Here is a 27,890-nt window from a genome sequence, read left to right as displayed (position 1 = left end):
CTGCAAACATGACATTATTATACAACAGGTAAAAAAGCAAAACATACATTTTAAACACAGTACTGTCAATATTTACTCTATTTTACAACAAAAAAATATTTCTAAACCACAGCAAAACTACATCACATGTATTCTGTGTCTTTGAACGAATCGTGACAGTCAGTGATTCAATGATTCATTCACAGCCACTTGCTTCGTTACTGAATGAATGACTCGATGACTCACTCGTAAAAACAGTGACTTGCTGCCACCTACTGGCGGTTTTAATTTAATATTTAGTATCACTTCATTTTATCGTCATTGCATATTTCTCTATTGAACAATTTTTATTTAAAACGTTATTTATTTTATAAAGTTATTCATAAAGGTAAAAATACGCATTGGAAAATAAATTTAGGTGGCAAATATTGTCCCTTAATGTAAAAGGTATGACTGCAGTCTAAGTGGAAGAGAGGGGGTATGCAGAAGGATAGTAATCCTTTCAGGTGGTACAACACTCTAAAAAGTTTGAGAACCACTGCACTAGAAGATCAAGGCTAAGATGTTTTACACTGATATTTGTATCAGAGCAATGATGTACCAGACTGTACTAGGCAGTTAAAAAATAAAAATAAAACTATTAGATTGATTCAATGTAAGCGACTGGTTTCACAGAAAAAGTGCACAATTGCTTGTTTCACTAAAAGAGGTTAGTGAAGCATTAAATGAGTACTTGTTTGTTTTACTATAAGCATTCATTGAGACTGTCTGCATTCAGATGGTGTGTAGACAGCAGTTTTGTATGAGAACAGTCAGAGTTATTTTCTGTGAGAATCCTGCTTTCTCTCTCTCTCATATTCCCAAACTCTCAGGCCTGTTTTCTGCTCTCATGCTGCCCATATGCCGTTACGGGCTTGGCTTCTTCTGTGAGACAGTGTGTCACTCAAGACTGATGTTTTTGTTGTGCTTTGGCCCCATAGGGCCATGTGACCACCTTGGCAATCCTTATGTGCTGGTTCCATCAGAGCAACATGGACTTGGTGCAGTGCTGCCACATTGTATCTGCTGTGTAACAACCGTACTGAGGACAGCATTTGAGCAAAAAAAAAAAAAAAAAAGCCTCTGTTACAATAGAAATCCATTGTATAGATTATACTTTCCATAACCAAATTTATTAAGTTTTGTGTTGAGTAGTAAGTAGCATGTCAAATCTTTATTAGTTCGTTAGCATTTTTTTAAGCCCTCAAACCGCCAGTGACATGACGCAACAAAGCAACATAATCCCATTAATTTCAGTGGAGAGCTGGTGACCACTGGTGACTTGCAGTGAAGCGATACGTTTGTGTAAAAAAAAAAAAACATATTTAACAAGTTATGAAGTAAAATATCTAGCTTCTGCCAGACCGCCTTCCATATTCTTGTTCATTGTAGGATGTATCGTTAATGTTCTCAGTTCTGCTCCCTTGTCTCCTGAGGTCTATTCTTTCTACCTCGCTTAATATTTCTGAGATGGTTTGACAGATGCCAGATCTTCTAATCATGATAACTGATCTCTGGCTAATTTGGTTCTTTAAACAAATTTGTGGATTTGATTAAAAATATTTGGATTAAGTTGTCTGAAATTACTGTGCGTTCTTGTGTTCATTGGAAAGGGCTGATATATCGACACTTGAAACCATGATCAGCAATGCAGCAATTGGCTGGCGGCAAGACAACAACGTAATGACATCATATTAAAAAAAGAACATCATACACCTGACAAAAACTTTACGAATTTCGGGACCTTTATAAGGAAACAACCAAGTTACCAAAACAACATAAAAGTTAAATGATAAATGAAAGATACAAATGAAATGTGTACTGTTTATTACATGATTCCCAATTATTTCACGATTTCTAGTATTTGTACAGGCTTTACTTTTTTTTTTTTTTTTTTTCAATGTTGTAATTAACAATTCATTTATTTTCATTTAATTTGAAGCAGATTTGTTTTACGTGACAGCATTAATTAAAGTTTCATAAAGGTCAAAAACATTTTTTTTAATGGCACAGCAGACAGCATTTTTTTTGACTAAGTTAATCGCATCTCCTGCGCTGCATCAAGCCACTCCAATAATAGCTGTTCAAATTAATGCACAGCTTAGACTAACTCTACATCATGTGTGCAAGACTAGTAATTATTATTAATAATAATTATTCCTTCTCACATAAATCTCTCAATGAGTAAAACTGGCTGTGTCTATATTATGATAGATTACACAACATTATATTATTGTTTTCAAATTCATTTTTAAATTATTACAGGGCTGTACTTTTTTTTGCACATAGCACTGGTGCTACAGAGGTTGAATACTTTGTAGCACAGGCCGCACAATTAGCACAAGTATAAAATGTCTGTTACCATCTCTGAAAACAACCACAAATAGTGCAGTTCATCACTTAACCAGGCATGTGACTGATAAAGGACATTGTTCTATACATGGCACACAAAATACAAACCTTAACAATAAATGTTGTTCAGACAAACATTTTCTTAATTTGGCAATAAACAAAACAAAAAAAAGGCAGACTGCAGGAAGGTAACACCTCTAACCCTAACCCACACTATGTAAATTTTCGCCAGAGGTCACTTATTCAAAACAAAGGCATAGCTTGATGATGCCTTGATTTCACGGAATCATGGGAGGTGTTGTCTTCACGTCATGATGAGATTATTAACGTTACTGTAGTATGAAGCAGAGCAAGGCCAAATGCTGTGCAAGCAAAAATTAGGCCGTTAGAGTGATTACTACTAATGAATGTATCCATCCAAACAGTTGCTCACCTCTCTAATAAAACACATAATATATTAAAGCGTCTTTGGTGTTTCCATGGTTTCTACAAAATAAAACCGGAAACCAAGGGTAGTGCGGTATGATGTCATTGATAGGCAACGCACAGACATGGTGCATGTCCTGGTTAAAATTGTTTATTTCTCTGGATTTAAATATTCTTGGAAACATTTGGGATAATGTAAGTACACAGGTCAACAAAATATATAACCTTGTTCTAGTGGTTTTTGGATATTTTAATCTGCAAATCTTACATATTGTGCCTTTAAGTTCTTATACTTAAAGGGGTCATGAACTGCGTTGGTTTATTGTTTTATAATGTTTCCTGGGGTGCACTTATAATGTTAGTATGCTTTTTACATCCAAAATTGTCATAATTCATGAATAAAAGGCATTTTTCCTACCCTGATTTTAGCCTCTGGTTTGAACGCTCCGTTTTAAGGGGCGTGTCTGCTGTGAGACTTCAGTGTAAACGCCCACTGCTGTGATTGGCTAACATCTTTGCATATCTAAATATCCAAGTATTACTCTCACTTTTAGCGCATTTTACTATTACAGCTCTAAGGTTAACTAATCGTGAAAAGTGTTGCATTATATTTAGATCGTGGCATGAAAGATTGCAGAGATGAACATTGTAGCCGATCACAGACAATGTTGAGTGCATGAAAGCAGGGATCTTGTCATTGCAACTCAATTTCTGTACACTAACAAATGCTTTCATCTTCACTAACAGTGCAAACGCGATATAACTAAAAGATTCGTTGAATAAAACGGGAGTTTTGCACGTCAGTCACTGATAAACTCGCTGTTTGATTGACAGCTTCAGCACGCGCTGCTCAAACGATTACAAAATTTCTTTGAGCTTTCTTTATATAATTTGATCACCGTTAAATAACAGATTATTTTCATCCTACTAAGAGAAACAACGCAAGTTGACGTTTAGTCACTGGTTTGATTTACTGACAAACAGACAAAGAACATCTGACTGTACATGAATCATTACATATCAGATCAGGCATTAGAATTAACACAGTTACTTACATGTTGCGTTACTGTCAAGTCCAGGCACTGCACAATATTTTGTAATCCTTAACGGCATGTTTATTGCTTGGTAGCTTGATCTGGTTTAGCACCACATATGTTACTTATGTGCGATTTGGTGGGCGGAGCTAAACAGGCAGGGATGAAGTAGGCGTTGATCTTCTTCTGCAGAGGCGGTGCTTGCTGCCCTTTGACGTCATAGATCCCCACTTTGTAAATCCTGTCATTTTCTGGGTCTGGTGTCAATTAAAGCTTTTATTGGACTAACAAGGAAGTTTTCAGCTCTAAAACTTACAGGATATTCTTATAGTATGTGACCTCTTATATGTCAAAAGCTCAAGGAAAATTTGATTTCTCATGTCATGACCCCTTTTTTTTTTTTTTTATAAACATAGCCCAATATCACTAATCACAATCCAAACAACATCCATCCATTTTGTTTAGGCATATGAAAATACTTCATTTTTCTATAAATCATTAGAAAGGTGTTACGTTTGTTGGTTGGTGTTGGTTTATCTGTGTTCTTCTAAACATCAGGTATTTTCATAAGAATAAAGTATATTTGTAATGCAATGCTAATCAACATAGCCTTTATCACTAAAATATAATACTGTAAAATAATAGCATTTCTGCCTCATTCTATGATATGAATCACATCAGATCACAAAAGGAAGATATATCAAACACTTGACTGATGCTATGAAGTAGGGCTGGGTATAATAATATTGATTTCTCAATTTTAATCGATTCTCTGTTTTACGAACCAATATTGATTCTTATTTAACTAAATTATGAGCACACAGCTAGACTAAACACACACAGACATACAAATCACTGTTTAGTGTTCAAATGTACGATACTTGCAAATGCCTTAGCTGTTGAGGAGCGTCCAGATATGCAGTCTCAGGAGAAATTCTTGATAATTTGGTACGTTGGTGCTGAAGTTGTAATCAATATCTTCTGCATTGAGTGAAGAAATGAGGAGCTTGCGCTGTTAATTTGACCTTGTTGTCAAGGAAGTTGCGCATGGCTTGAAGTGAATGAGGCCTGTCCGCGCGGCTGCGCCGGCCGGGTGAGTTGACCAGCAATCAGTAGAATCAGCAAGAACAAAGGCAGAAGACCAGAAGAGATGGATGGGGGCTTTTTAACATCTACAGAAGTCACCCCTTTGAGTTTTGGCTTGACCTTGTTTGAAAGTGGACTCATTTGCATGAGGGGAATAAGCTGGCAGTTTATATCCATTTATACTCTGATAAATATAACAAACATACAACGCATTCTATGAGATGGTGATGTCCACCAAAGTGTGAGTCATTAACCCTCTGGGGTCTGAGGCTATTTTGGGGTCCTGGAGTAGTTTTGACATGCCTTGACATTTGTGCTTTTTTCAGTTGCTTGTAAACATATTAATGACAAAAGTCTCATTACACTGTATTCAGCACAAACTAGGCTACAATAATATGTGAGCAACATTTATATGTTTGTATTTTTGAGAGAATTACGTATATGCATGGTTTTTGAAGAAAAAAAAAAAGTCACTGAAATAAGGCCTCAAAATACATACTAAACATTTTGCATCTCAAGACTTTTGGGAACTGGAACTCAGAGATGTTCACGAGTCTTTTATCTGGAGTCCGAGTCGAGTCTGAAGTCTTTATCACTGGAGTCTGAGTCAAGTCTGGAGTCTTTTGTCACGAGTCCGAGTCGAGTCTCCAGTCATTAAAAAAAAAAAAAAAACTCATACTCAAATCTTATTTTTTTTATCCTAGTTCTATTATATAGACAAAATAATATGATCTTTCTATCATCTGTTTTGTTTGAAAGTAAGGTCCTATGATGTAAGGGATAATGTACATCCAGCTTGTTACTTTATAATCCATTATAATGTACAAAACAATTATCCTGGCAACACAAATAGTCATTTTCAATACAGTCGCTAAGTGGACGCAAGATGGCGCAAGTAGGTCACGGTTTGTTATGCTTCGTTGTTATTGACGACAGTCATTATCAGAAAATATCAAACCTCGGAATGTTTAGGAATGTCAATAGAAAACTGTACGCATGCCGATTGTGAAATGTTAAAATATGAGCTTTAAGTAATAAATGGATTAACATCTCTTTCTATCTCTCTATTATGGACACATTAAGAAAGAGAAAAGCTGCATAAAATACAAAAAGATTGATAAAACGTAGTGCTAGGTTTAAAGGCTAGATTTTGTTTGTTCATATTTTAACAGGCTGGCAGTCCAAATGAGCCATGCAGCTACACCACAGTATAATAGCTAGCTGTGTGAGTTAATGTGACTAACCTTTCTATCATATGCAATCTATCATATGCATGCTGCTTCTATGGATGCAGTCATTTTTTACTGCAAAAGATGAGGTAATTTGAATACAAGTAATGGATTTATGGCATTTTGCCAGTTAGAAATGCATGCTCTGTTTTAATATTATTTTAAGGTATGGTAGAGTTAAATTAACTACACAGCATTTTGTTCGCGTACCCCCTTTTGTCACCTCATGCATACCCCAGTTTGAGAACCACTGATCTAGAAGTTCTATCCTTGGACATGCATAACAATATAGGGTAAGTGTACTCATTAAGCCCATGTACCCTTTAAGCCCACTTTCAGCTTTGAAGTCAAATTAAAAAAAGAGGAAATCATATTTGATGCTGCTCATTATTTTAGCAAATCCAGTGATTTGTTTATTCCCTGACATTTTTTTTTATTGCAGACCAATCACATTTGTCAATGTTGAGTTAGCCCCACTCATGTGCATGCTGTCTCAGGGGACCTCACACAAAGACACCCAAAAACTTTGGTGTTTTGGGACCCTTCAGAAATCAACGCATTTCTGCAATTTTCAGCAATTTCTTTGGCAAGTGCATTGATATTATGTCTAATAAGAGATTTATGTATTGTTTTTTGTGTATGAAAAAGAGTACTTTTAAAGAAAAATTATATAAAATGATAAAGATGAGTTTTATTAGTTTGCATACAAAGCTAATCTCAATGTCAAACCATTAGCCTTACTGAAAGATAGACTGCCAAAGAATTAAGCATGTGAACTACAAACAATAAATGTTTTGTGATTAATTTTACATTAATTTACAAATAAATACATCAAAAATGATTTTGTAGAACAGATTACTTCATCATAAATTAACTTTAAGATGGGCTTAAATGGTACAGTGCCACAAAACGCATGCAAACTATAGCTAACACAAGCTAACCGTGAATGAAAAAATCTTAAAATTTCTCAATGTGGGCACAATGAAAATTACAATAATGTATAAATGGATTAAATTACACACATTAATTCAATTGAGATGGAGCCCATTTTGTCCTAAAGTTCCTTATGTATAACTTATACATAAGTTATAATAACTTGGGAGCCAAGTAGAGTTAAGGCTCCATACTCCGGGCATGGGGGGCCCACTAGGAGACCCCCGTAAGCCCAGAGTATGGAGCCCCAACTTGGCTTGGCTCCCAAGATACACCTGGTCAACTTCCAGCTACAACTCCCGAGTAAAGCCAACTTAAGGCTCTAGACCATCGGCCTGGACCCCCAGCAACTAACACCTACCCATCCCACCCAGGGTTCTAATCAACCATTAGTAAAATATATTTTTTTAATACTTCCCTTTCACTGAATAAATATATTGGTGTTTTACTTCTTTAAAATCAATATATTTTTATATTTTGTGAATCAATCATAATGTGGGCTTATTTGGAACATATGCGGGCTTAAATGGTGCCAAAGTACTTTATATTCTAAAATGTAAATCAACTAATTAATACATTTTCAAATGAGAGATAAATCTTGCATTTTAACAAATTATTTTTCTTATAAACCATGTCAATATCTATAAAAAACACCTGAACTTAGATTTTAGTGGGCTTAATGGGTACACTTACCCTACAAAAGAACAATATACAAACAGTAATAATACACAAAATGTACTGAGGAAATGCATGTTCATTAATTTAAGCAAATTTGTCAATGAATTAGCGGAAAGGATGCCACTTCTATGGGCTGCATGTCTGATTCTTGTATTGAGAACAATCAGTGTCCCAAGTGTCTTTAAAGTGCGTGAGTGAAGCAGAAGGGTGATAGTGCTCAGTGGGGAAGCCAAACATTACGGAGTCTGCATGGGTGAAGGGTTGGAAGAGTAACTTTTACAATTGTGTGTTTGATCGATTCAGATGCTACATACAGTGGGTACGGAAAGTATTCAGAACCCCTTATATTTTTCACTCTTTGTTATATTGTGGCCATTTGCTAAAATCATTTAAGTTCATTTTTTTCCTCATTAATGGACACACAGCACCCCATATTGGCAGAAAAACACAGAATTGTTGACATTTTTGCAGATTTATTAAAAAAGAAAAACTGAAATATCACATGGTCCTAAGTATTCAGACCCTTTGCTCAGTATTTAGTAGAAGCACCCTTTTGATCTAATACAGCCATGAGTCTTTTTGGGAAAGATGCAACAAGTTTTTTACACCTGGATTTGGGGATCCTCTGCCATTCCTCCTTGCAGATCCTCTCCAGTTCTGTCAGGTTGGATGGTAAACGTTGGTGGACAGCCATTTTTAGGTCTCTCCAGAGATGCTCAATTGGGTTTAAGTCAGGGCTCTGGCTGGGCCATTCAAGAACAGTCACGGAGTTGTTGTGAAGCCACTCCTTTGTTATTTTAGCTGTGTGCTTGGGGTCATTGTCTTGTTGGAAGGTAAACCTTCGGCCCAGTCTGAGGTCCTGAGCACTCTGGAGAAGGTTTTTGTCCAGGATATCCCTGTACTTGGCCGCATTCATCTTTCCCTCGATTGCAACCAGTCGTCCTGTCCCTGCAGCTGAAAAACACCCCCACAGCATGATGCTGCCACCACCATGCTTCACTGTTGGGACTGTATTGGACAGGTGATGAGCAGTGCCTGGTTTTCTCCACACAAACCGCTTAGAATTAAGGCCAAAAAGTTCTATCTTGGTCTCATCAGACCAGAGAATCTTATTTCTCACCATCTTGGAGTCCTTCAGGTGTTTTTTCATGTGTCTTGCACTGAGGAGAGGCTTCCGTCGGGCCACTTTGCCATAAAGCCCCGACTGGTGGAGGGCTACAGTGATGGTTGACTTTCTACAACTTTCTCCCATCTCCCGACTGCATCTCTGGAGCTCAGCCACAGTGATCTTTGGGTTCTTCTTTACCTCTCTCACCAAGGCTCTTCTCCCCCGATAGCTCAGTTTGGCCGGATGGCCAGCTCTAGGAAGGGTTCTGGTCGTCCCAAACGTCTTCCATTTAAGGATTATGGAGGCCACTGTGCTCTTAGGAACCTTAAGTGCAGCAGAATTTTTTTTGTAATCTTGGCCAGATCTGTGCCTTGCCACAATTCTGTCTCTGAGCTCTTCAGGCAGTTCCTTTGACCTCATGATTCTCATTTGCTCTGACATGCACTGTTAGCTGTAAGGTCTTATATAGACAGGTGTGTGGCTTTCCTAATCAAGTCCAATCAGTATAATCAAACACAGCTGGACTCAAATGAAGGTGAAGAACCATCTCAAGGATGATCAGAAGAAATGGGCAGCACCTGAGTTAAATATATGAGTGTCACAGCAAAGGGTCTGAATACTTAGGACCATGTGATATTTCAGTCTTTCTTTTTTAATAAATCTGCAAAAATGTCAACAATTCTGTGTTTTTCTGTCAATATGGGGTGATGTGTGTACATTGAGGAAAAAAAATGAACTTAAATGATTTTAGCAAATGGCTGCAATATAACAAAGAGTAAAAAATTTAAGGGGGTCTGAATACTTTCCGTACCCACTGTATATCCCCCTTTCTATCATTGTTGTTGTCCTCCTATGGACAACAGAGAGCGACGTCGAAGGTGCAGAAAGATCACACATCTGGCATGCAGGGTTGGAGGTTGTGGTGGTTTCCCTGGCCGCTGGTATAGCTGGTAGCAGTGTGTGCTCAGCAGGTATCAAGGTAGCAGGTGCCTTGAAAGTGTCACCTGTCATCCTGATGTCAGTTGGTGTGGGGCAGGTGGTTGTTTGTGGTTGCAGGAAGTGGTTATGGGAGTTGTGGTGTGAAGAGAGTTTCAGACTGACCTCATGCTGGTGGCAGAAGGGCAGCAGGTGTTTGTTAGCATCTGCTCTCAGTCAGAAGGAGTCTGAAGTTTGCAGTGTCACTCTTCTCTTGTGGCGGTGCCGACTTGAGGGTCTGAGTGGTGTTTTGCGAGCGGTCAGAAGCTTGTGCTTCCCAGTATTACTCAGGTAAGTACTGTCCAAGGAGCTCTCTTACTGATTCAGGCGTCCTTGTGCAGCCTCTGGATGGCCGCTGTGTGAAGAGCGTGGAGGAGGAGGTTGTTGCTACCTGCTTTTGGAGATCCTGCGGCGTCTGCAGGATGAGGATGGTCCCATCCATGGCTTCTTCCCGTGGTAGATCTGGCACCTGGGTCTGTTGCCATGTTGACAGTTCTGTCCTCGGCTAGCTAGGAGCCTTTTGTAGAAGGGTTCTGCATTGTAGCAATGCTGTACACCCTCTTGGTGCCAGCTTTGGGTTCTGGGTTTTGCAGTTCACAGTTGCTGGTGTGTTACAACCCCTTTTTGAGGAGGCCTTGTGTTTGTTAAAGCCCTTCTGTGTCAAGTCGCGTAGTTGATGAATAGGCATTGTGCAGGGGCAGGCCATAATGCCATAATGGTGACTTACAATCGGATGGAGGTTTCAGAGGAAAAGGCTCTTGAAGCTGGTGTCCTCCTCCATCCCAGGCTCGTTGCGAGCTCCGAAGTAAGCTCGTCTGAGTCTGTGGTAGTAAACGTAGGGATTTTCATGTCTGCCCTGTTTGGTGTCTAGGGCAGCCATCAGTCTGCTTTCAGACTCTGGGTCTGAGAATTCCTTGATGATGGCTTGTTTCAACTGCTGGTAGTCGGATTGGATGTTTCCTGGCTGCCGAGCCAGAAAGCATTGCAACTCTGGTCCGGAAGTGATTCAGAGAAGGTAGAGTCTATCTTGGTGGGTCACACTCATCAAAGACTACAGGTGAAAATCAGTGTCTCGTAGGTAGGCGTGGACATCGTGGTCTCTTGCAAGCTCTGGTGTGAATGCAGGGATGTGCCTGGCCATCCGTTGGAGGTCCTTGAGTTACACTTCATGTTCAGGGTCTGTCTGAATTAATCCTCCTCCTTCTGCGGCTGCAGAGGCTCTCAGGAAAAAGGCTGGTGAAGTGTTTAGCAGAGGGCTTTGGCTCCTCCCCTCTTTGTGTCTTTGTGCAGGGTTGGGGGAGTTTGCGATGCTGATGTAAAGTTCAGCAGAGTACCTTTTTCTTGTGGGATCTGTTTGCAGTTGGTAGGACTGTTTCAGTTCTTTTTGGACCATGTTAAGCTCCTCTTTGTTGTTGTAGAATCAGTGCTCTCAGTGCCCAGCAGCTGTCAGAGCCTCCTGAAGACCGGTGGTCTCCTTCGGTTGCTCCATTCTGTCGCCGTCCTTGCACATGTCCGGTGTCTTCTCTTGCTGAGCAGAGTGGAGCTCTGTGACTTGCAGTTTTAGTTCATTTACCTCCTGTCGGAGCTCCATAAGAGAATGAGCCAAGGAGAGGATGAAACTGGTCAGCTCTTTGTTGCTCAGGCTGGGTGTCAGGAGTCCACTTGTGTTGCCGTCTCGTTGTCCCTTTCTCTGTCGTTGCAGGTCGTTGGCTGCTTCAGGCTGAAGGATGTCCATTGCACTGCTCTGCCAGGTCTCCAGATGGTACTGGTGAGGGGCAGGGCTGGATGTCTGAGGCATACTGGCACACTTGTTGGAACACGGGAGAGAAATGGCAAAGGCGAATGCAAGTTCGTACAGAGGTGGTAAGTTATCTGTGAAGGGGAACAGCAATGTAGGCCGTGTGAGGTGTGAATAGCTGATGTGGGGCAGCTAGTAAAGAAGGGTGCTACAATTTTGTGTTGGTGAACACAAATAGACAATTTGAGTATCTTTGTTGAAGGGTTTGTAAGCAGTCAGCTAATGACGGGCTGTACGTGTAGTCAAACTATTACTCAAAACTGATGGTTCTTCTCACAGGTTTGGTCACTAAAGATAACAAATAAAACAAAACTGAAACAAAGAAGAAAAAACAATAAGATGGAATCAGAAAGGGAAAGGAAGAAAGGAAGGTTTTACCTATTTAGTTTAAGCTAGGAGATATGGCTAAGCAGTTGTCACTGCATTCAAGTAAATGCTGCAGTAGACTCATAAAACCTAAGCTAAAAATCTAAGCTAGCAGGAACACATCAAACACCTAAAGGTCAAAAGAAAAAGAAACAATTGGAAATGTTTCTAGTTCTCTCCGGGGGCTCAGTGCTTTTGAACGGTAACCGTACTTCATGGACTAGGCCTGGCACTGATGAGTGAGGAGGGGTAGAGAATAAACAGGGATTAATTGTATAGTTAATTAAGGAAACAACTGTTGCTAGAACTACTGCATTCCTATACAGAGAGAGAAGATGGTGATGGTAAGCTAACTAAAATAAGGTAAAAGTAGAATGTCCTTATAGCTCTGGAAAACTAAAAAAGGGAAGGTAAATAAACAAATTGATTTAATTAAATTTAATTAAATTCAACTTAGCTGAATATGGATATTCAGGATAGAACCACAGTAAATAAATGAAATAAAATAAAAATAGAGGGGGAGTAAAGTCAAAAAAAAAAAAAAAAAGTATATGGGGAAGGACAAACCTAACTGAGACAGAAAAGTACGTTAGAGCTCAAAGAGAGGGTGAAACCAAGAGGAAGATGGAAAGAGAGGGGAGGGGTTGAACACATTACAATCACACCGTATCTAAGTGTTAGTCGGATGCTAACAGCTAAAGGTTGATGTAAAGGGCTTTAACTTGCATACCTGTAGGGATGCTAAACAGATAGCTTTTGGCTACAGGCGGTTTGTGTGTTTACACAAAGGTCTGTGACGTGTTGCACTGTTATCAGATTGAACCGGAAAAGCTTGCTCACACCTTCCGGGTCATGCGTTGCTGAGGAAACCAATGTGCGTTCACAGCCAGCACAAATGAGTAGCATTTGAGCCGCTGTAAATCCGCATGGGAAACTCAAGCACTTGTCGCATGCAACTCTTTCACCAATCAAAACAGTACATTCACTTCACAGACAATGGCGAATTACTAGTTAGCAAGGCTAGCATTAACACCATTAATTTGACGCAATTGTTTCAAATTCACATGAGCGGATCGATATGAAAATAATAATACGTAACTCGTTCTGAGAAATGAGCATTGCTCAAATCACCATTAACAATACTGCAGCGAGATTTCTGTAACGACTGAGACAAATCAGACACAATTATTTGTCATTTAACAAATAATCTTTAAAACTCACTCTGGGGTCTGCAGACCCATCCCCCAAAAGACCAACTTGGGCAAGGGCCTCAGTAACCATGGACACCAACTGATAAGGTGGTTTATTGCTCTGAACCATGCAGCCACGTGAAAAAGCAGAGGCCATAGGAAAAAACCCATAGCCCTTAAAACAGACTTTCCTGCATTAATTTATAGATGAACTGCATCCCAGGAAATTGTGTGTATGATTATGGCTGTCTTGTGTAGTGTTTTTTGTATGGTATTTTGTTTTATGCATATTTTATAATAGAACCAATGGTTAATGTAACCTCACCTATACCAAGTTTGGGGTTTACGAGTTTGTATTTTGTATATTTAAATGATTGTGCATATATATTGATACCTGTGCAACATATTAGTATGACAAGAATCTTTAATAGCTTCTACTTCAACAACCCAGCCAGATACATATGCAAATGCTCTGCTAGAAGGACAAAGGCTTGTAAAACTCCCCCACAGAGAAATTTCCCGCTCGGAAATTCCACCATCCATCTCATCCATCTCATTGGTCAGGTCAACCCTAAGAGGTGTCACTTCTCCCAAACTTTAAAGAGCCACATACAGCTCCGCCTCGCTCTCTTCTTGCGTGTGGGACCCCATTGTCTTCATTCTCCTCCCTGGGAGAGAGGATTCTCCCAACAGAGTCAGACTGCAATTCCTTCATTCCATCTCGGAAGAAAATTGCAACTTTACCACCACTAATTTGATTTTTGGATGCTGTGAAGACTGCCACTTTAGTTTAGCGTTTATTGTCTCTGCAGTTAAAAAGACAAAGTTGACAATTCTGGCTATACTTTTGTTATTTTAATAATTTCTTTAATTTTAATTTATTTATTTCTCTGGGTTATCTGATTTAACTATTTGTGGCTTGTGTTTTGAATATATGTTCCCCTGCACTTTAGGCATTTTGCACTTGTGACTTGATTATGACTATTTCATTTTTTTTTTAATTATTTTTATTTATTAGAATGGTATATTCTGTTCTAATTCAATTCTGTAAATTAATTTTGGATTGTTTTTTGGTGCATTGATGTTGCGCTGTAGAGTTAAAGCTTGCTTGTACAGGCAATTTAGCCAATTTAATTTGATTTGCCGACATGTGGAATGCATATCTATCTGCAGTGTGGCCTTTCTGCAGTTATTTATATATATTTTTAAGGTTTATTGATCCAAAATGTTTTTATTCATTTTTGTCTATAGCCTATCTTTGTGTGCTGTTCTGTACATCGTGGCTGTGAATGTTTATCCACATTGCCTTTCATTTCAGTTTAAAAAAAGATAAAAATCATTGTCAGTTTCGTCTATCACTTGACAGGCAGTTTGGTCGCTTTATTAGAAAGTTGTTTCTCTGTTTGTGAAAGAAAATAAAAGTTGTATTAAGGCGCGGGTGTAGGCCTTACTTTATTTTCCGCATCCTGCTCCATCTCGTGGCCATGAAAATTATCCTTTGCTTAGAATGAATTAATAATCAATACTGAGTGTTCAGAGGACAAACTGATTAAGTGATTGTAATGTCAATGTAGCTACATCAACTTAATCCGATTAACTGATCCAAATATTCATAATTAATCATGTTATGAATAGTTATTATTTCTCTTTTGAGCTAATTTGCCCATAAGTTTTATTAACATGTTATACATGCATGTACAAGTTCCTGATAAAATCAGCAAAATATAGCTTGAATGTGCCTTTCTACAAATGGCAGTAAGTTTCTCAATGTTATAATACATGTTTAAATTGTATGAGATTGTATAAGAAACTAACCTGAAATTCAAGCTGCAAGCAGCGATGAAAGGGCCCTCGCACCCGGGTCCACCACCACCCGGTGGCCTTAGGAAAACAGTGAATAGTGGGTGACATGCATGTAAGCGAGTAAATACAGTTGAAATATGGCAAAGTCATTTCAACGTGCCACACTTCCTGCTGCCAACAGGTGGCACTTTGACTATTACTGAATATTGTTATGTAAATGTCTTCAGGCTAAGACTATTATCAATCATGTGAAGTTTGGAGCAGATCGGACGTTGTTTGCCTGAATTACAGCAAAACTTCCTGTTTCGTGGCGTTAATCGCAAACATTAGCACTTAGCCAAGTATTGCATGATTTAACATGTTTCTAGTATGTTTGGTACTTCATGGCATATTTAAATGTGTTTCTGGGAGTGAATTATTGTGCAAAGCATGCCATTTACTGTTGTCAGCAGCTGCCGCTATGACTAACTGAATATTGGCATAGAGATGTCTTCAGGCCAGGACTCTAATCAAACATGCGAAGTTTGGGGCAGATCGGACACTGTATGCCTGAGTTACAACAGCTTCCTCCTTCATTGGTGAAACTTTTCAAATTTGTCAGGCCGCCTTCAGTGAAAACTCAAGATCTTTGCAATGTAACATCGCTAAGGCCTTAAGATTAGACTGACCAAATATTATGTTGATCTGATTAAATCTCTATGAGGAGTTAATCACAGTGTAAAACGTCATTTCCTGTTGACCACAAGTGGCGCTATGACTGTAACTGAATATTGCATTGTAGATGTCTTCAGGTCAGGACTCTAATGAATCATGTGAAGTTTGGGGCAGATCGGACATTGTATGCCCAAGTTACAACAACTTCCTGTTTCATGGCGAAACATTTAAATTTGTCAGGCCGCCACGGACACGCCCTTGAGTGAAAAGTCAAGATCTTTGCAATTTAACGTCACAAAGGCCTTTAGATTAGACTGATCAAATATGACCTTGATCTGATTAAAGCTCTAGGAGGTGTTTGTTAAAGTACAACGTCTGGAAATGGCAAAAACTGAAAATTCAAAATATCTCACTTCCTGTTGGGTTTTCAGATTTTGCACCCAGAGACTTTTTTGTAGGTATTGGGCTGTTACATCTGTCTTCCGAATTTCATACCTGTATGTGAAACGTAGCGCAAATAGCCTTTAATTGAAATTTTGTAGGTGCTGCTATCGAGCAATTTTGCCACACCTAATTCTGAAACCCATATCAGATGTAAATTTTTACCACTTCTGACGCGTGTGCAAAGTTTCATGAGTTTTCTAGCATGTTTAGGCCCTCAAAAATGCAATTCATTTCGGAGAAGAAGAATAATTGACTGAGCAATTACAATAGGGTCCTCACACCATCGGTGCTCTAGCACTAATGAGCAAAGAAATCCTAATTTCAGTTGTTAAACAAGCGTAAGCCTTTCTCTGACGAAGAAATCTCAGATTAGCAGCACGTATAAATGGTACCAGAATAAATGAACCTGATCTTGGGCAAAGAAATCCCTACCTTCAGCTTCAATTGCATAATCCTTTTCTGACGAAGAAATCTCAGATTAGCGGCATGATTTAAACTGTGTGGCGAAGAAATTCCACAACAGTATCTTTGATTAAGGCCTTATTATTTGTTACGTCATTGTATTCATATTGATGCGCTGGACTGCTCATATGAAACAATCGCGTCGAATTAGTGGTGTAAATTCTAGCCTAGCTAACTAGTAATTCACCATTGTCTGTGAAGTGATTGTGCTGTTTTGATTTGTGAGTTATGCACGATACGTCATGACTGATCACGCTAAAGTTCTCACAGCATGCTTACAGCACAGCTGGAACACTGCTCTGCTCGGGTTGTGTTGCAGGTTGGCATCGGTCTCTTAGCAACGCATGACACCGGAATGTGTGAGCAGACACTTCTGATAATCTGATAGCAGCACCCACGTCACAGACTGTTGTGCAAACGACTGCGTGTAACCAAAGCTAGCTCTTTAGCAACCCTACACGTATATACAAGTTAAAGCCCTTTACCTCGACGGATAGCTGTTAGCACCCTGCTAACGCTTAGACACGTGTGAGCGTAGAGTGTGACATTCGAGCCAAAGACTCTATAGACTCTGGGACCTTTTAGACTAAGGGACTTTGATTTGAACTATGGATGGGGGAGGCAAAGTTTTGTGAAGCTTTGAATCAGATGCATCAATTGTATCACAAATGATTCACTGTGTCGAAGCGCTCATGGTGCCACACGCTGGTGACCCCTGCTGGTTAGAACAGTGTAAGTGCAGCGAAAACTTAACTCAATGAAACACCTTTAACAAACCATTCACAAACATTTTATTAAAGATGTTATCAATTAAATGCAATTAACGAACCATCTAATATCCTTAAACATGAGGTTTCTTTTAAGGTGTGATATTCCAATAAACCGTATGGCTCATTTTATGAGGGCTTGGCTAATCAGACAAATAAGAGAATGTTAAATATGCCCCTTCCCTTTATCAAATGTATTACTAAATGTGCACAAATTTATAAAATTGATGCAAGCTTGTATACAAATCAGATATAGACATTAAATTTGAAATTTAATTAAATCAATTTGTTTATTTACCTTTCCTTTTAGTTACCTAGAGCTAGGGCTGGGCGATTTTTCCGATTTTTCGATTAATTCGAATTTAATGTTATTATTTTTGAAATCGAGAAATCGCGTTTTTGAATAAAAATGTTAGCAAGCTTTACAATTAGATGTTAACAAGCTTTACAATTAGATGTTAACAATACAGCAATGATAACCATTAGGAGAAGAAAAAGATCTGACCACATGATGGCGCCGGCGCGCCTGATTAACTGCTCTCATGTGACGCTCTATGAACGTACAGTAGAACACATCACTATTCTGGCTGTTCATTCAGAAATGCATTATTGCGTTATAAAAATCAGACGCAGGCAGTGGAATGAGGAAAAAAAAGGCAAAGTTATTAAACGCGAGTTGAACTTTTTTTTAACTTGACTGCCGTGTTTTTAGAATGCCGTTTCATGGGTGAGACGCTGCAAAAGACGCGAGACACAAGTGCGCCAAACATAAAAACAATACGACAAATAGCGCAATGGAATGCAAAAACCTGTAAAGGACTACTACTGTATGTTTGATATTTCATGTTTACATGATGGTGACAGGCTGAAAGCTGCTGTTGTTTTCTGTTTTTACAAAGCATTTGCTGTTAATAATAGCGTATTACTGGTGTTATTTATTTCAGGCATATTTTCTGCAAAGATATACAAATTGTTTTACATTTACACCATGTTGATCACTTCATGTGTGGTGCACTTGTAATGGAACTAGTTTTTAAGTTGACTAGTTAAACAGTAAAAAATAAATAAATAAATAAATAAATAAATAAAATTGTGAATCGGTCTGTCGTTCTGAAGAAAAAATTAGATTTTATTTTTTTGCCATATTGCCCAGTCCTTCCTAGAGCTATAAGGATATTTTATTTTAGTTATTTTACCACCACCATCTTCCCTCTCGGTACAGGATTATAGTTAGAGTAACTGTTGTTTCCTTAATGAGCCGTACAGGTTATTAGTATCCTAATTCCTGTTTCATCCTTACCCCTCCTCACTCCTTAGTGCCACACCTAGCCCGTGAAGTACAGTTACCATACAATTAAACTGGCAAACCTTAAAACTAGAGATCGACCGATATATCGATTTACCGAAATTTTTCTCGGTATTTAAGCATTTTACCATAATCGGATATCGGTTTTGTAATATCAGATTTACCGATAAACGCCGCCATCTTGTGGGTGTTTTGAGAACTGCGCGCAGTTAAAGATCCCAATAAAGATGTAACTTTGCACAAATTAAATAATACAGCCATTAATGAGCACATGTTGGAAATAAAAGCGCTGAATTTAATTCTATCTCTGTTGTCTATGCTCATCATTAGTCTTGTGAAGTCGTCTGCATTTTGCTGTTCACTCAGCGGGTTGATGCTCAGGGAATATGCTCCAGCACGACCACCGCAAGATTCACTTGTTTAAAACACTGTAATTATATAAACATTTACTATATAACCATTAATTCTCTAATAAACAACCAAATAAACACAACTCTATGGAAATTATTTATTATCTCCGCGAGCGAACACAGTTTGAGTATAATTCTGTGTAAATGCAGATAAACAGCGCTTTGTCAGCAGATATTTCATAATCTAGAACGACAAAAACATTATTAATAATTCTGATAAAACTTACCAGTTGAGAAATGCAATAAAATACAATGTTTTGTTTGTTACATTCCAATATTCCAGAGAATATTACTCAGTTATTTAACATTATCCAGCAAATTATTCTTCACTCTTTAGCTTATTAAATAGCTTATAAATCTACTAACACTGTAGTTTAAAATGAAGTATTACATTTCTGCAAAGTTGATATGACTTTAATTTATTTTCTCCATTTGAAAACGTCTCAGGTTACGCGTGTAACCATGGTTCCCTGAGAACAGGGAACGAGACACTGCGTCTTAACGCATATGGGGAACGCCTTAGCGGGAACCGGTGTCTGAAACACTATCAAATCACGGCAATCGTATTGGCCGGCGACAGCCTATGACATCACTACTAGTGCGCCCCGAACGCACATAAGGGAACAAGTCATCCACTTATCTTCTGAAAGGACTGTTCAGCAGGCGGCCCCCAGGCATGGCAGGGAGACGCAGTGTCTCGTTCCCTGTTCTCAGGGAACCATGGTTACATGCGTAACCTGAGACATTCCCTTTCGAAAGGGAACTTGCACTGCGTCTTAACGCATGGGGAACGAATACCCACGCAGCCATGCTGAGGGGAGTGCATGCCAAAGAATGGCTGTGACAAATATCAGAAACCATTTCAACTGAAATGCCAAAAAACACTCCTCCTAAGGGTCGCAAAGGCTGTCAGTGACAGCATTCCCTACGGCCACCACCCAAGCTATAAGCCTCAAAGAGGCCTCCAGAAACATCTAGAGGCCTACCAAGGCCGCTCAAAGGCTTGGAACCAACAACTTCAAACAGAAGGGGTCCCTTTATGGGAATGTGGCCAGGGAGCCGAAAGGAGCCCCGGCCAGTCACTTCTCAGGGGAGCATAGTCTGCCGTGACTGCCACCAGTGAGGCCGACCTGGTCCCACTTAGTAGAAACCTAGTCTGGCCAGCAACCTGTCTGTTACCAAAACAGAATCTCTAAAGCACTAGCCTCCAGAGAAGGGGTCCAGAAAGAGGGACTGCAAACTGGCAGTAACTGGAAGTAACCAACTCAGACCGGACGTAGAGATGGGCATCCAGGGGAGCAGAACTCGGCATAGCGCTAGAACCCTTGCAATCGAGGGGAGTTACTCTGCTCAATCTAGGATCTACAGAGCACTTCTTAATAAGCACTCTGGAGGTTGAATACACTAAAAAGGGTCCCTAAAGAGAGACGTACCTCCAGCTTCAACAGGAGCTGATCGATCAAGGGAGTTCTTACTAAAAAGAACCCTTTAAACCTCAATGACCAACTCAGGGGCGAGGTCCTCAGCCTTCAATACTGACCTCCCAGGGAGGTCTCACGAGAGACCTTCAACCTTCCGATCAGACCTCAGGAGCGCAGTACTCTGAAGAACGACCCTCAATGCAAGGGGAGTACCCACTGGACTCAACCGAGGCGAGTATTGACCAAGCTCAATGCAAGTACCATGGAGGCTCCTAAAGAGCCTACACTCTGATATAACTCTAGGGAGTCAGAAAACTATCTTAGCTGGAAGTGCTAAGGACCTACTCGACCCAGAGGATTTCCTTCAAGGTGGCCTGCTCGAGGGCCAAGTACTTGGTAAAGATCTAGAACTCCAGGGCTAGTATCAGGGAGGCTCCAATGGAGCCTGAGATACTATATTTAGTTGGAGCACAACATAATCTGCCACCGCGTATGTCCTGCCATATACAGACAGGACCAATTTCTGCTTCATAACACATAAACGCAAGTGCAGAAAGGATACACGCAACTAGGGTTCCCATTCAGTCGGTCACGTTCGACGTACGTCGGACAGACCGATAAATAGGAATCTCGCTAGAGAGGCCAATCTGCTTCGATTGTAACTACAACGAGCCAATGCACATTGGCATGCAATCATATGCATCAGCCGCTCGCCTCGCAGCGCGGGTATATAATGAGCAGCAGGTGCGTTGCATCTTCAGCTTTTCGCTTCGGAGCCGAACCTTCATGGTTTCTACGGAGTGTGTGACAACGAAACGAGCCTCTTTTTCTTTCGACTGCTCTTTGTTGGTGCAGGCGCACAGCACTGCAGCGGGGTCGGTCTCTCTCTTTTTCTTTCTTTTGTTTTGTTTGCCTGAGTGATCTGAGCAGACAATCTAACAATCTTTTTAAAGATGTCATTCTACTTGTGTGTTTCTGGATGCGGTCGTTACCTGTCACCGCGGGATGGTCACCAACGCTGTATCGCGTGCCTGGGCTTAAGCCACGCTGAGGCGGCGTTTGTGGATGAGTCATGTACCCATTGTGGGAAGATGACCATCTCGGATTTGCGATCTAGACTCCAGTTCCTGCAAAGGGGCGGAGTCCCGGTGCCGCTGCCTCATTCCAATCCTCCTCAGAGGGTTGCTTCGGGCAGCGGTGCTGGTGATCTGAGGATCACGGTGAGCGCGCTTCCTTCGGGGAACCAACCCCCTAGGAACCCTCATCCCTCCTGCACTCCGCAGCCAGTAGAGCTGCCGGGGGAGCGTGGTGGACCACCCCAGAGGTGTGTACCATCCGTATCCTTCGGAGCTCCCCAAGATGATAGGATGTCGATCGCTGCATCGGAGAGTGAGCCTGACACTTCAGGGAATGATGATTCGGCGCAGCTGTCTCCTTCGGGGGTGACAACTGTGCCCGATTCGGACCCGGAAATGATGGCTATGCTTGCCCGGGCCGCCAACAGGGTTGGGCTCGTGTGGAATCCTCCACCGTGTCCCGAACCCTCGAGGCTGGATGATTGGTTTCTTGGGGTGGCCAGGGCTGGTTCTCAGCCCCCTACCCCAGTTCCTTTCTTCCCGAAGGTGCATGAAGAGCTCACTGGCACGTGGACGGCACATGGACACCTTTTACTGCCTGAAACCGTGTCGGTGGGTCCTCCTCCCTCAACACCCTTGATGGCAGGGCGGCTAAGGATTATACGTGCATACCCCCTGTGGAACGGGCCGTTGCTATGCAACTGTGCCCTAACTCCACCTGGCGGGGGGAGCCGTCTCTCCCTTCCTGGGCCTGTAAGTACTCGTCGGATCTTACCGGCAAGGCTTATCAGGCCTGTGGGGAAGCCGCCTCTGCCCTGCATGCTATGGCATTGCTGCAGGTCCATCAGGCCAAGGCACTGAGGGACCTGCACGAGAGTGGTCACGATCCACAAGTTCTCCAGGAACTTTGTGCCGCGACGGACCTCGCGCTTCGTGCGACAAAGGTCACGGCGCGGTCAGTGGGTCATGCGATGTCCACATTAGTGGTCCAGGAACGCCATCTCTGGCTATGTCTCGCGGACATGAGAGATACCGACAAAGTCGGGTTCCTTAATTCCCCCGTGTCCCAGACCGGCCTCTTCGGCGACATGGTCGAGAACTTTGCCCAGCAGTTCTCGGCTGTACAGAAGCAGTCTGAGGCCATCAGTCATATCCTGCCGAGGCGGTCAGCTGCTGCACCTCCACCGCCCGCAGCTCTTCAGGCTGCTCGTCACCGAGGGCGCGGCTGCCCCCCGCTCCCGCCCCAGCAGCAGCCTTCATCTAAGCGGCGCCGTGGAGCCGGTCACGGTCAGGGTGCCCAGCCCGTCCAGCCCGCCCCCAAAAAGAAGGGCGGCAAGGCCAGAGATACACTTAAAACAGAGAATAAGTCTTGGAGCATGCGCATAAACCTTGCGTGCTGTAAACAAACTTTAGTAAAGCTTAGAAATAATGTTTTATTTTGGCTCAGTAGCTTTTGCAACACGAACACAAGCATCTAGAGTCTGCTTTGTTGTTACTGTTGCTGTTTTGTGCTGTTAGCGGCGTCTGACTAGGGTCGACATGTGGGGTGATGACATCATCGTTTCACAAAATATACGAATTGGCAGTACACACGAAAACGCAAGGGCGGTGTTTTCAGATTTATCCACTCTGGGACCCAGTTTAAAAAAATATCAGATTCACCTTCTGAAAATGCCGGATTTGTCTGGACGTCGCCTCTCCGATAAAAAATTTTTGCGTATACACCTAAACGTGTCTCCGTGTGGACGGGGCCTAAAACTAAGTAGGTAAAATTGTGTTGATTCAGAGAGGAGGTGGGCCATGACGTAAAAAAGGATGGAAACCACTGGTTTACAGCATTAGTTGAGAGATTTTTTTTTTCCTTGAGAAAATTTGTTGAGAAAGTTCCTGATATATATACAAAATAATCAATATCGAATCGAACTGAAATCGAATTGAATTGCACGGTTGTGAATCGAAATCAAATCGAATTTTGAAATGTGTGCCAATACCCAGCCCTATATGAAGTGAGTTTGGAGCATTTACTGCAAATCTGATCAATCTGCTATGTTGACAGTGCACTTCACCATGAAATATTTATTTAATTAAAACTTTGCAATTTTAATATTCACACTAAGCCAATTCACAATTTCAGTTTAATTTCGGTTAACCATGTTCATCACACTGATCATTTTTTTACATAGCATGTACGACACCTGTATTATTAAATCATTATTTTCCCTGGTTCAATGGGGTACTCTTGTAAGAAAGTAGCAGTGACTGGGACAGACAATAAGTATCACCTTCGCTTAGAAAGATGCAATCTAATCCTGTTTACATATAAATAAGCTGCTCCCAAGCAGGTTTGATCGTACAGACCTGTTGCTATGACAGCAACTCCAGGATGAGCTGCAAAGAACCTAACAATCCTGGATCATGTCAAGTCGTCAACAGTAAAATCCAGATAACTGAGTAATCCATGTATGAAGGATGAGCCCCTGGTTTGTGTATTTTGGTTCGTATTAAATAAAATTCACCTGCTCTTGGATCTCCTCATCTCTGAGAACACTTGACCATACAATATTAATATATTACTAAAGCTACTCACAACAAATTGCCAGCAGTTCACTGGGGAAATGGCTTGGTGCTTTTTTTTTTTTTTTTTTTTTTAATTTCGAAACATACATTATCTAAGCACAGCTCCTGAGCTCCCACACCAGCCAGTGGTTCTATGCACTTTTGCCACATATAGAGTAGACAGTCAAAATGGCAAAAAAAGCACGGATTGCATTAATATATAATCTTTACCCTCCAGAATGTTTATTTTTAGTGAAAAGGAAACAAATTTGATTTCGAATTTGCCACTAGTAACATGCAGCATCAAAGCTGCTGATGTTGTGAACAGGGCTTTAGAATTCACTTCTGCCAGTTAGTCGGGTTAGAGTTCATATCTAAGGTGAACTGGAATCCACATGAACCATATCCCAAACTTCCATTTTAAGTGAACTTGCATGTGTTTGTTTGTTTGTTTGTTTGTTTTTTTCTCAAGAAAACAGCTGTCTAACTTCAAATAGGTTAGCAACAAAAGCTCTAAAGCAGTTCTTCCCAAATCTGTCATGGAGGCTCCACAAACTGACGTGGATGTGTCTGATAATGGAGACATTCAACATGTACTGAATTACCCTTAAACACAAAGACAAGGTAATTGGAAACAGCAGTTTAAAGTTTGGATGATTTTGTTGTTGCTGTTGTTTTACAACCAAATGATCTCAGTGGTTCTCAAACCTGTCCTGGAGTACCCCCAACCCTGCACATTTTGTATGTCTCCCTCATTTATCACATCTGATTCAACTAATGAGATCATTAATAGAGACTGCAAGACCTAAAGTGGGTGTGTCAGATACAGGAAGACATACAAAATGTGCAGGGCTGGGGTACTCCAGGACAGGTTTGAGAACCACCTAAATGATGCTTTTGCTTGATCTGCTGTTATGTGGATTGCAGTGTTTTTACATTGATCAAAGCATCTGGCTTTATGTGATTAAGACTGTCATTACACTGTCACAAAAAAATCTGATTTTCCAAATGTGGTTTTGAATCGGATACATATCTGCTATCTGGCCATCTGGCCCTTGTCTAAATACTCTGGCAATGTCGCCACAGTTCTGTAAAGGATTGCATTTATCGTCATCATTTTATGTGTAGTGTAGCAAGTGCGAGTTGCAGATTGCAGTAGATACAGAGAAAAAGTGCCATGTACATCCGAGGCTATTTCAGGGATTAATGCATATAGTACAGCTGTGTGTTTGCCTGGTGTTCTGAATTATTTTTTTTTATGCCATGGAAGCCATGTTTAATTTCAAGAAACAGAACAAAGCATTTTCTTTCAACTTCTGCATAGGAAAATAGAAGATGTTCACTGTTTCTCTTCCCTCATGGAAGGTTTGGACACCTGGTGTCTTCCCAAACATGAGTAGACTGAAAAAGATAATGATCACACTGCTTATGACTACTTTGTGTTGAAGACTTTTCTCACAAGTCAAATCAGCCATTAAGATTATCCATGACAACTTTGCATTTAAATAATCTTTCCTTGCTGTCTTTCGAACTGGAATTGGTGGATTATCTGGCCTATGATGACGTCACCCTCAAAGTTGTCATTAAGACCCCCCACCTTGCCCATGGTTCCAATTATAGCTGCCGAGCAATGCTGTAGTTTAGATGTATAATTAAATTAATGTCTGGAATCCTAATGAACTGTGTGTTTGTTCTCACTCTTTTTCCTGACAAGCAGGACTGATGCAATGCAAGCAGGGAGACAGCAAATGTTGTTCTGTGTTGACACGTTGGAAACAAAACCAAAGGTCCAAAAACCAATGTATAAAAGTGAGACGAGCAACTCTATGCATTTTGCCACCTTCTCCTGCCTTGTTGTTACCTGTACCTAGCAACAGGGGTAAACAGTTGCCGCTTTGATGACACAAACATACAGCAATTCGGACCCAAAAAAAAAAAAAAAACAGTATGAACACAAACCAGTGGGGGCAGAGAGAGGGGGGAGCAAGCAAACTCGGGTTCTGATCAAGCAGTCTGGATTTAAATACTCAAGTTGCAGTGCTATTTTGGCGCAGTGCTATTTACATCCTTTTGGTAGCTTGAATTAGACATAGGTTTTTTGTGATGCGACAGTTAAAAGGTAGGGTAGGCAATTTTTTTTATAAACACTTTTTGCTATACTGGTTGAAACTCTTCACATCCTGTTAGCAATCAATGATAGAAGTGGTCTAAATATTAACATGTACATATATCTTCTGTGGATGTCTCAGGACCAAAAAAATGTTCGTCCAATCATTGCATTCAGTCTGAATGCAATGATACGTTGGCCTGTCAACATGTATTTCCATACCTTCGAGCACCTTGCTCGCGCAGACATCACACATCATCAGCACGTTCCGTAAGGCTGCACAGAGTTGAAGACAGACAGTTATCGAGCACCAAAAACATACAGCAGCAAACAACGAACATATGCTGCATTCACACCATGTCGTAACCGTAATTACGAGATGCCAACCCGTGACATTCCGCCCGGAGCTGTTCATGTCCTCAGACTCTTAATTTCTGCATTTCAGTGGCAACACTATCAACGCCGTCATTAATCTGCAGCAGTCAAAAGGTACATGTAAGAGCTGTGTAAGTTGTTTACTTTCATTATTATTGTAACGTTATGTGCTTTGACACATGAGTTAATTTAACGCCATCTCTCATCTCATGATGCTGTGCAGACTCTGCTGTGCGTTCATGTGTTTTAAAGGAGGCCTGGCTTTGGAGACGCTCTGTAGGGATGGTGGGATCTCATGCTTTCAAAACAAGCTTGCTATTGCTAGCCTCTCTGAAATTGCCTACCCTACCTTTAAGTGAATTGGCCCCCTCTGAGGAATGAACTTTGTCCAGTGCAACATTATCCCTATATTGGGTCTAAGCTTTGGCCTCAAAATCATATAATAATACAGACACATCAAAATTAGCTACTGTATATGGGAACCCACATTGCAGAGAAGTAGGGTGCATGAAAATAAAGTAGAGCCTAAAAAAATGTCTTTGGCACCAATTTAAATGGGAAATGTGACTGAAAGCCTTAAATTTGTGTATAGAACAAATGCTTCGTAATATTTTGCTAATCCTTTATAAATGACAAAACAATCATCAATATAGTTCTGAAATGGTATAATATTTTCCAAAAAAGTATTGTTCTAGAGAATATATTTGTCTTTCAAATAGCCTAGATATACATTAGCCTAGCCTTAATCCACAGATTGTTCTTTTTTTTTTTTTTTTTTTTTTAAGTTAACTTTTTGCCTTATGATGATAGAACAGAAAAAAAAAAAGTGATAAGACCACGAGCCATGACTCGCACTCAGGTTGTCCAAAACACTGTTTTGCTATATTATCTATTATCTAAGACAATTTTCAAAAACTTGAAGTCAGCATGGCCATTTGAGTGTCTCAAAAAAAGTTTTGCTTTGAAGAGAACAAGTTTCATCATGTGTCATGATTGTCATGTACTGATTTTTGGGAAGGCTCACCTCTAATAATAGTGGCTTTAAAGAGTTAGTTCATCCAAAAATGAAATTAAGTACCCCCCGGAGCCATGTGGAGTACACGTTTATGATGGATGGATGGATGGATGTGGATGGAAGAACTTTATTCAGCTCATACCCGTGAACTCTGTTCACTGCCATTATAAAGCTTGGATGTGTCTATTTGATGAGGCTATTTATTAATATTTCTCAGATTGTGTTCATCAGAAAGAAGAAAGTCATATACACTTAGGATGACTTGAGGGTGAGTAAAGCTTGGGGTAATTTTCATGTGAAA

General features: G+C 40.5%; 2 protein-coding genes across 4 annotated transcripts in view; one reads left to right on the top strand and one right to left on the bottom strand.

The window, feature by feature from the left end:
• Positions 1–27,890, bottom strand: part of LOC127494456 (uncharacterized) — a 490,338-nt gene that overhangs the window by 274,262 nt on the left and 188,186 nt on the right. The window lies entirely within an intron of this gene.
• Positions 1–27,890, top strand: part of il1rapl2 (interleukin 1 receptor accessory protein-like 2) — a 685,297-nt gene that overhangs the window by 489,776 nt on the left and 167,631 nt on the right. The window contains exon 1 of one of the 3 annotated variants that reach the window (XM_051860354.1): positions 11,383–11,702. The exons of the other annotated variants lie outside the window; for them this stretch is intronic. Coding sequence (XP_051716314.1) covers positions 11,669–11,702 — 34 coding nt within the window. The 5' untranslated portion in view covers positions 11,383–11,668. Of the gene's footprint in view, positions 1–11,382; positions 11,703–27,890 lie in introns of those variants that run through there. 3 annotated transcript variants of the gene reach the window in all.

The sequence above is a fragment of the Ctenopharyngodon idella genome, chromosome 14 (assembly GCF_019924925.1).
Source record: "Ctenopharyngodon idella isolate HZGC_01 chromosome 14, HZGC01, whole genome shotgun sequence".
NCBI classification, from domain to species: Eukaryota; Metazoa; Chordata; class Actinopteri; order Cypriniformes; family Xenocyprididae; genus Ctenopharyngodon; species Ctenopharyngodon idella.
Note: the sequence above shows the minus strand (reverse complement) of the source record. Positions and strands in the feature narration are given on the sequence as shown.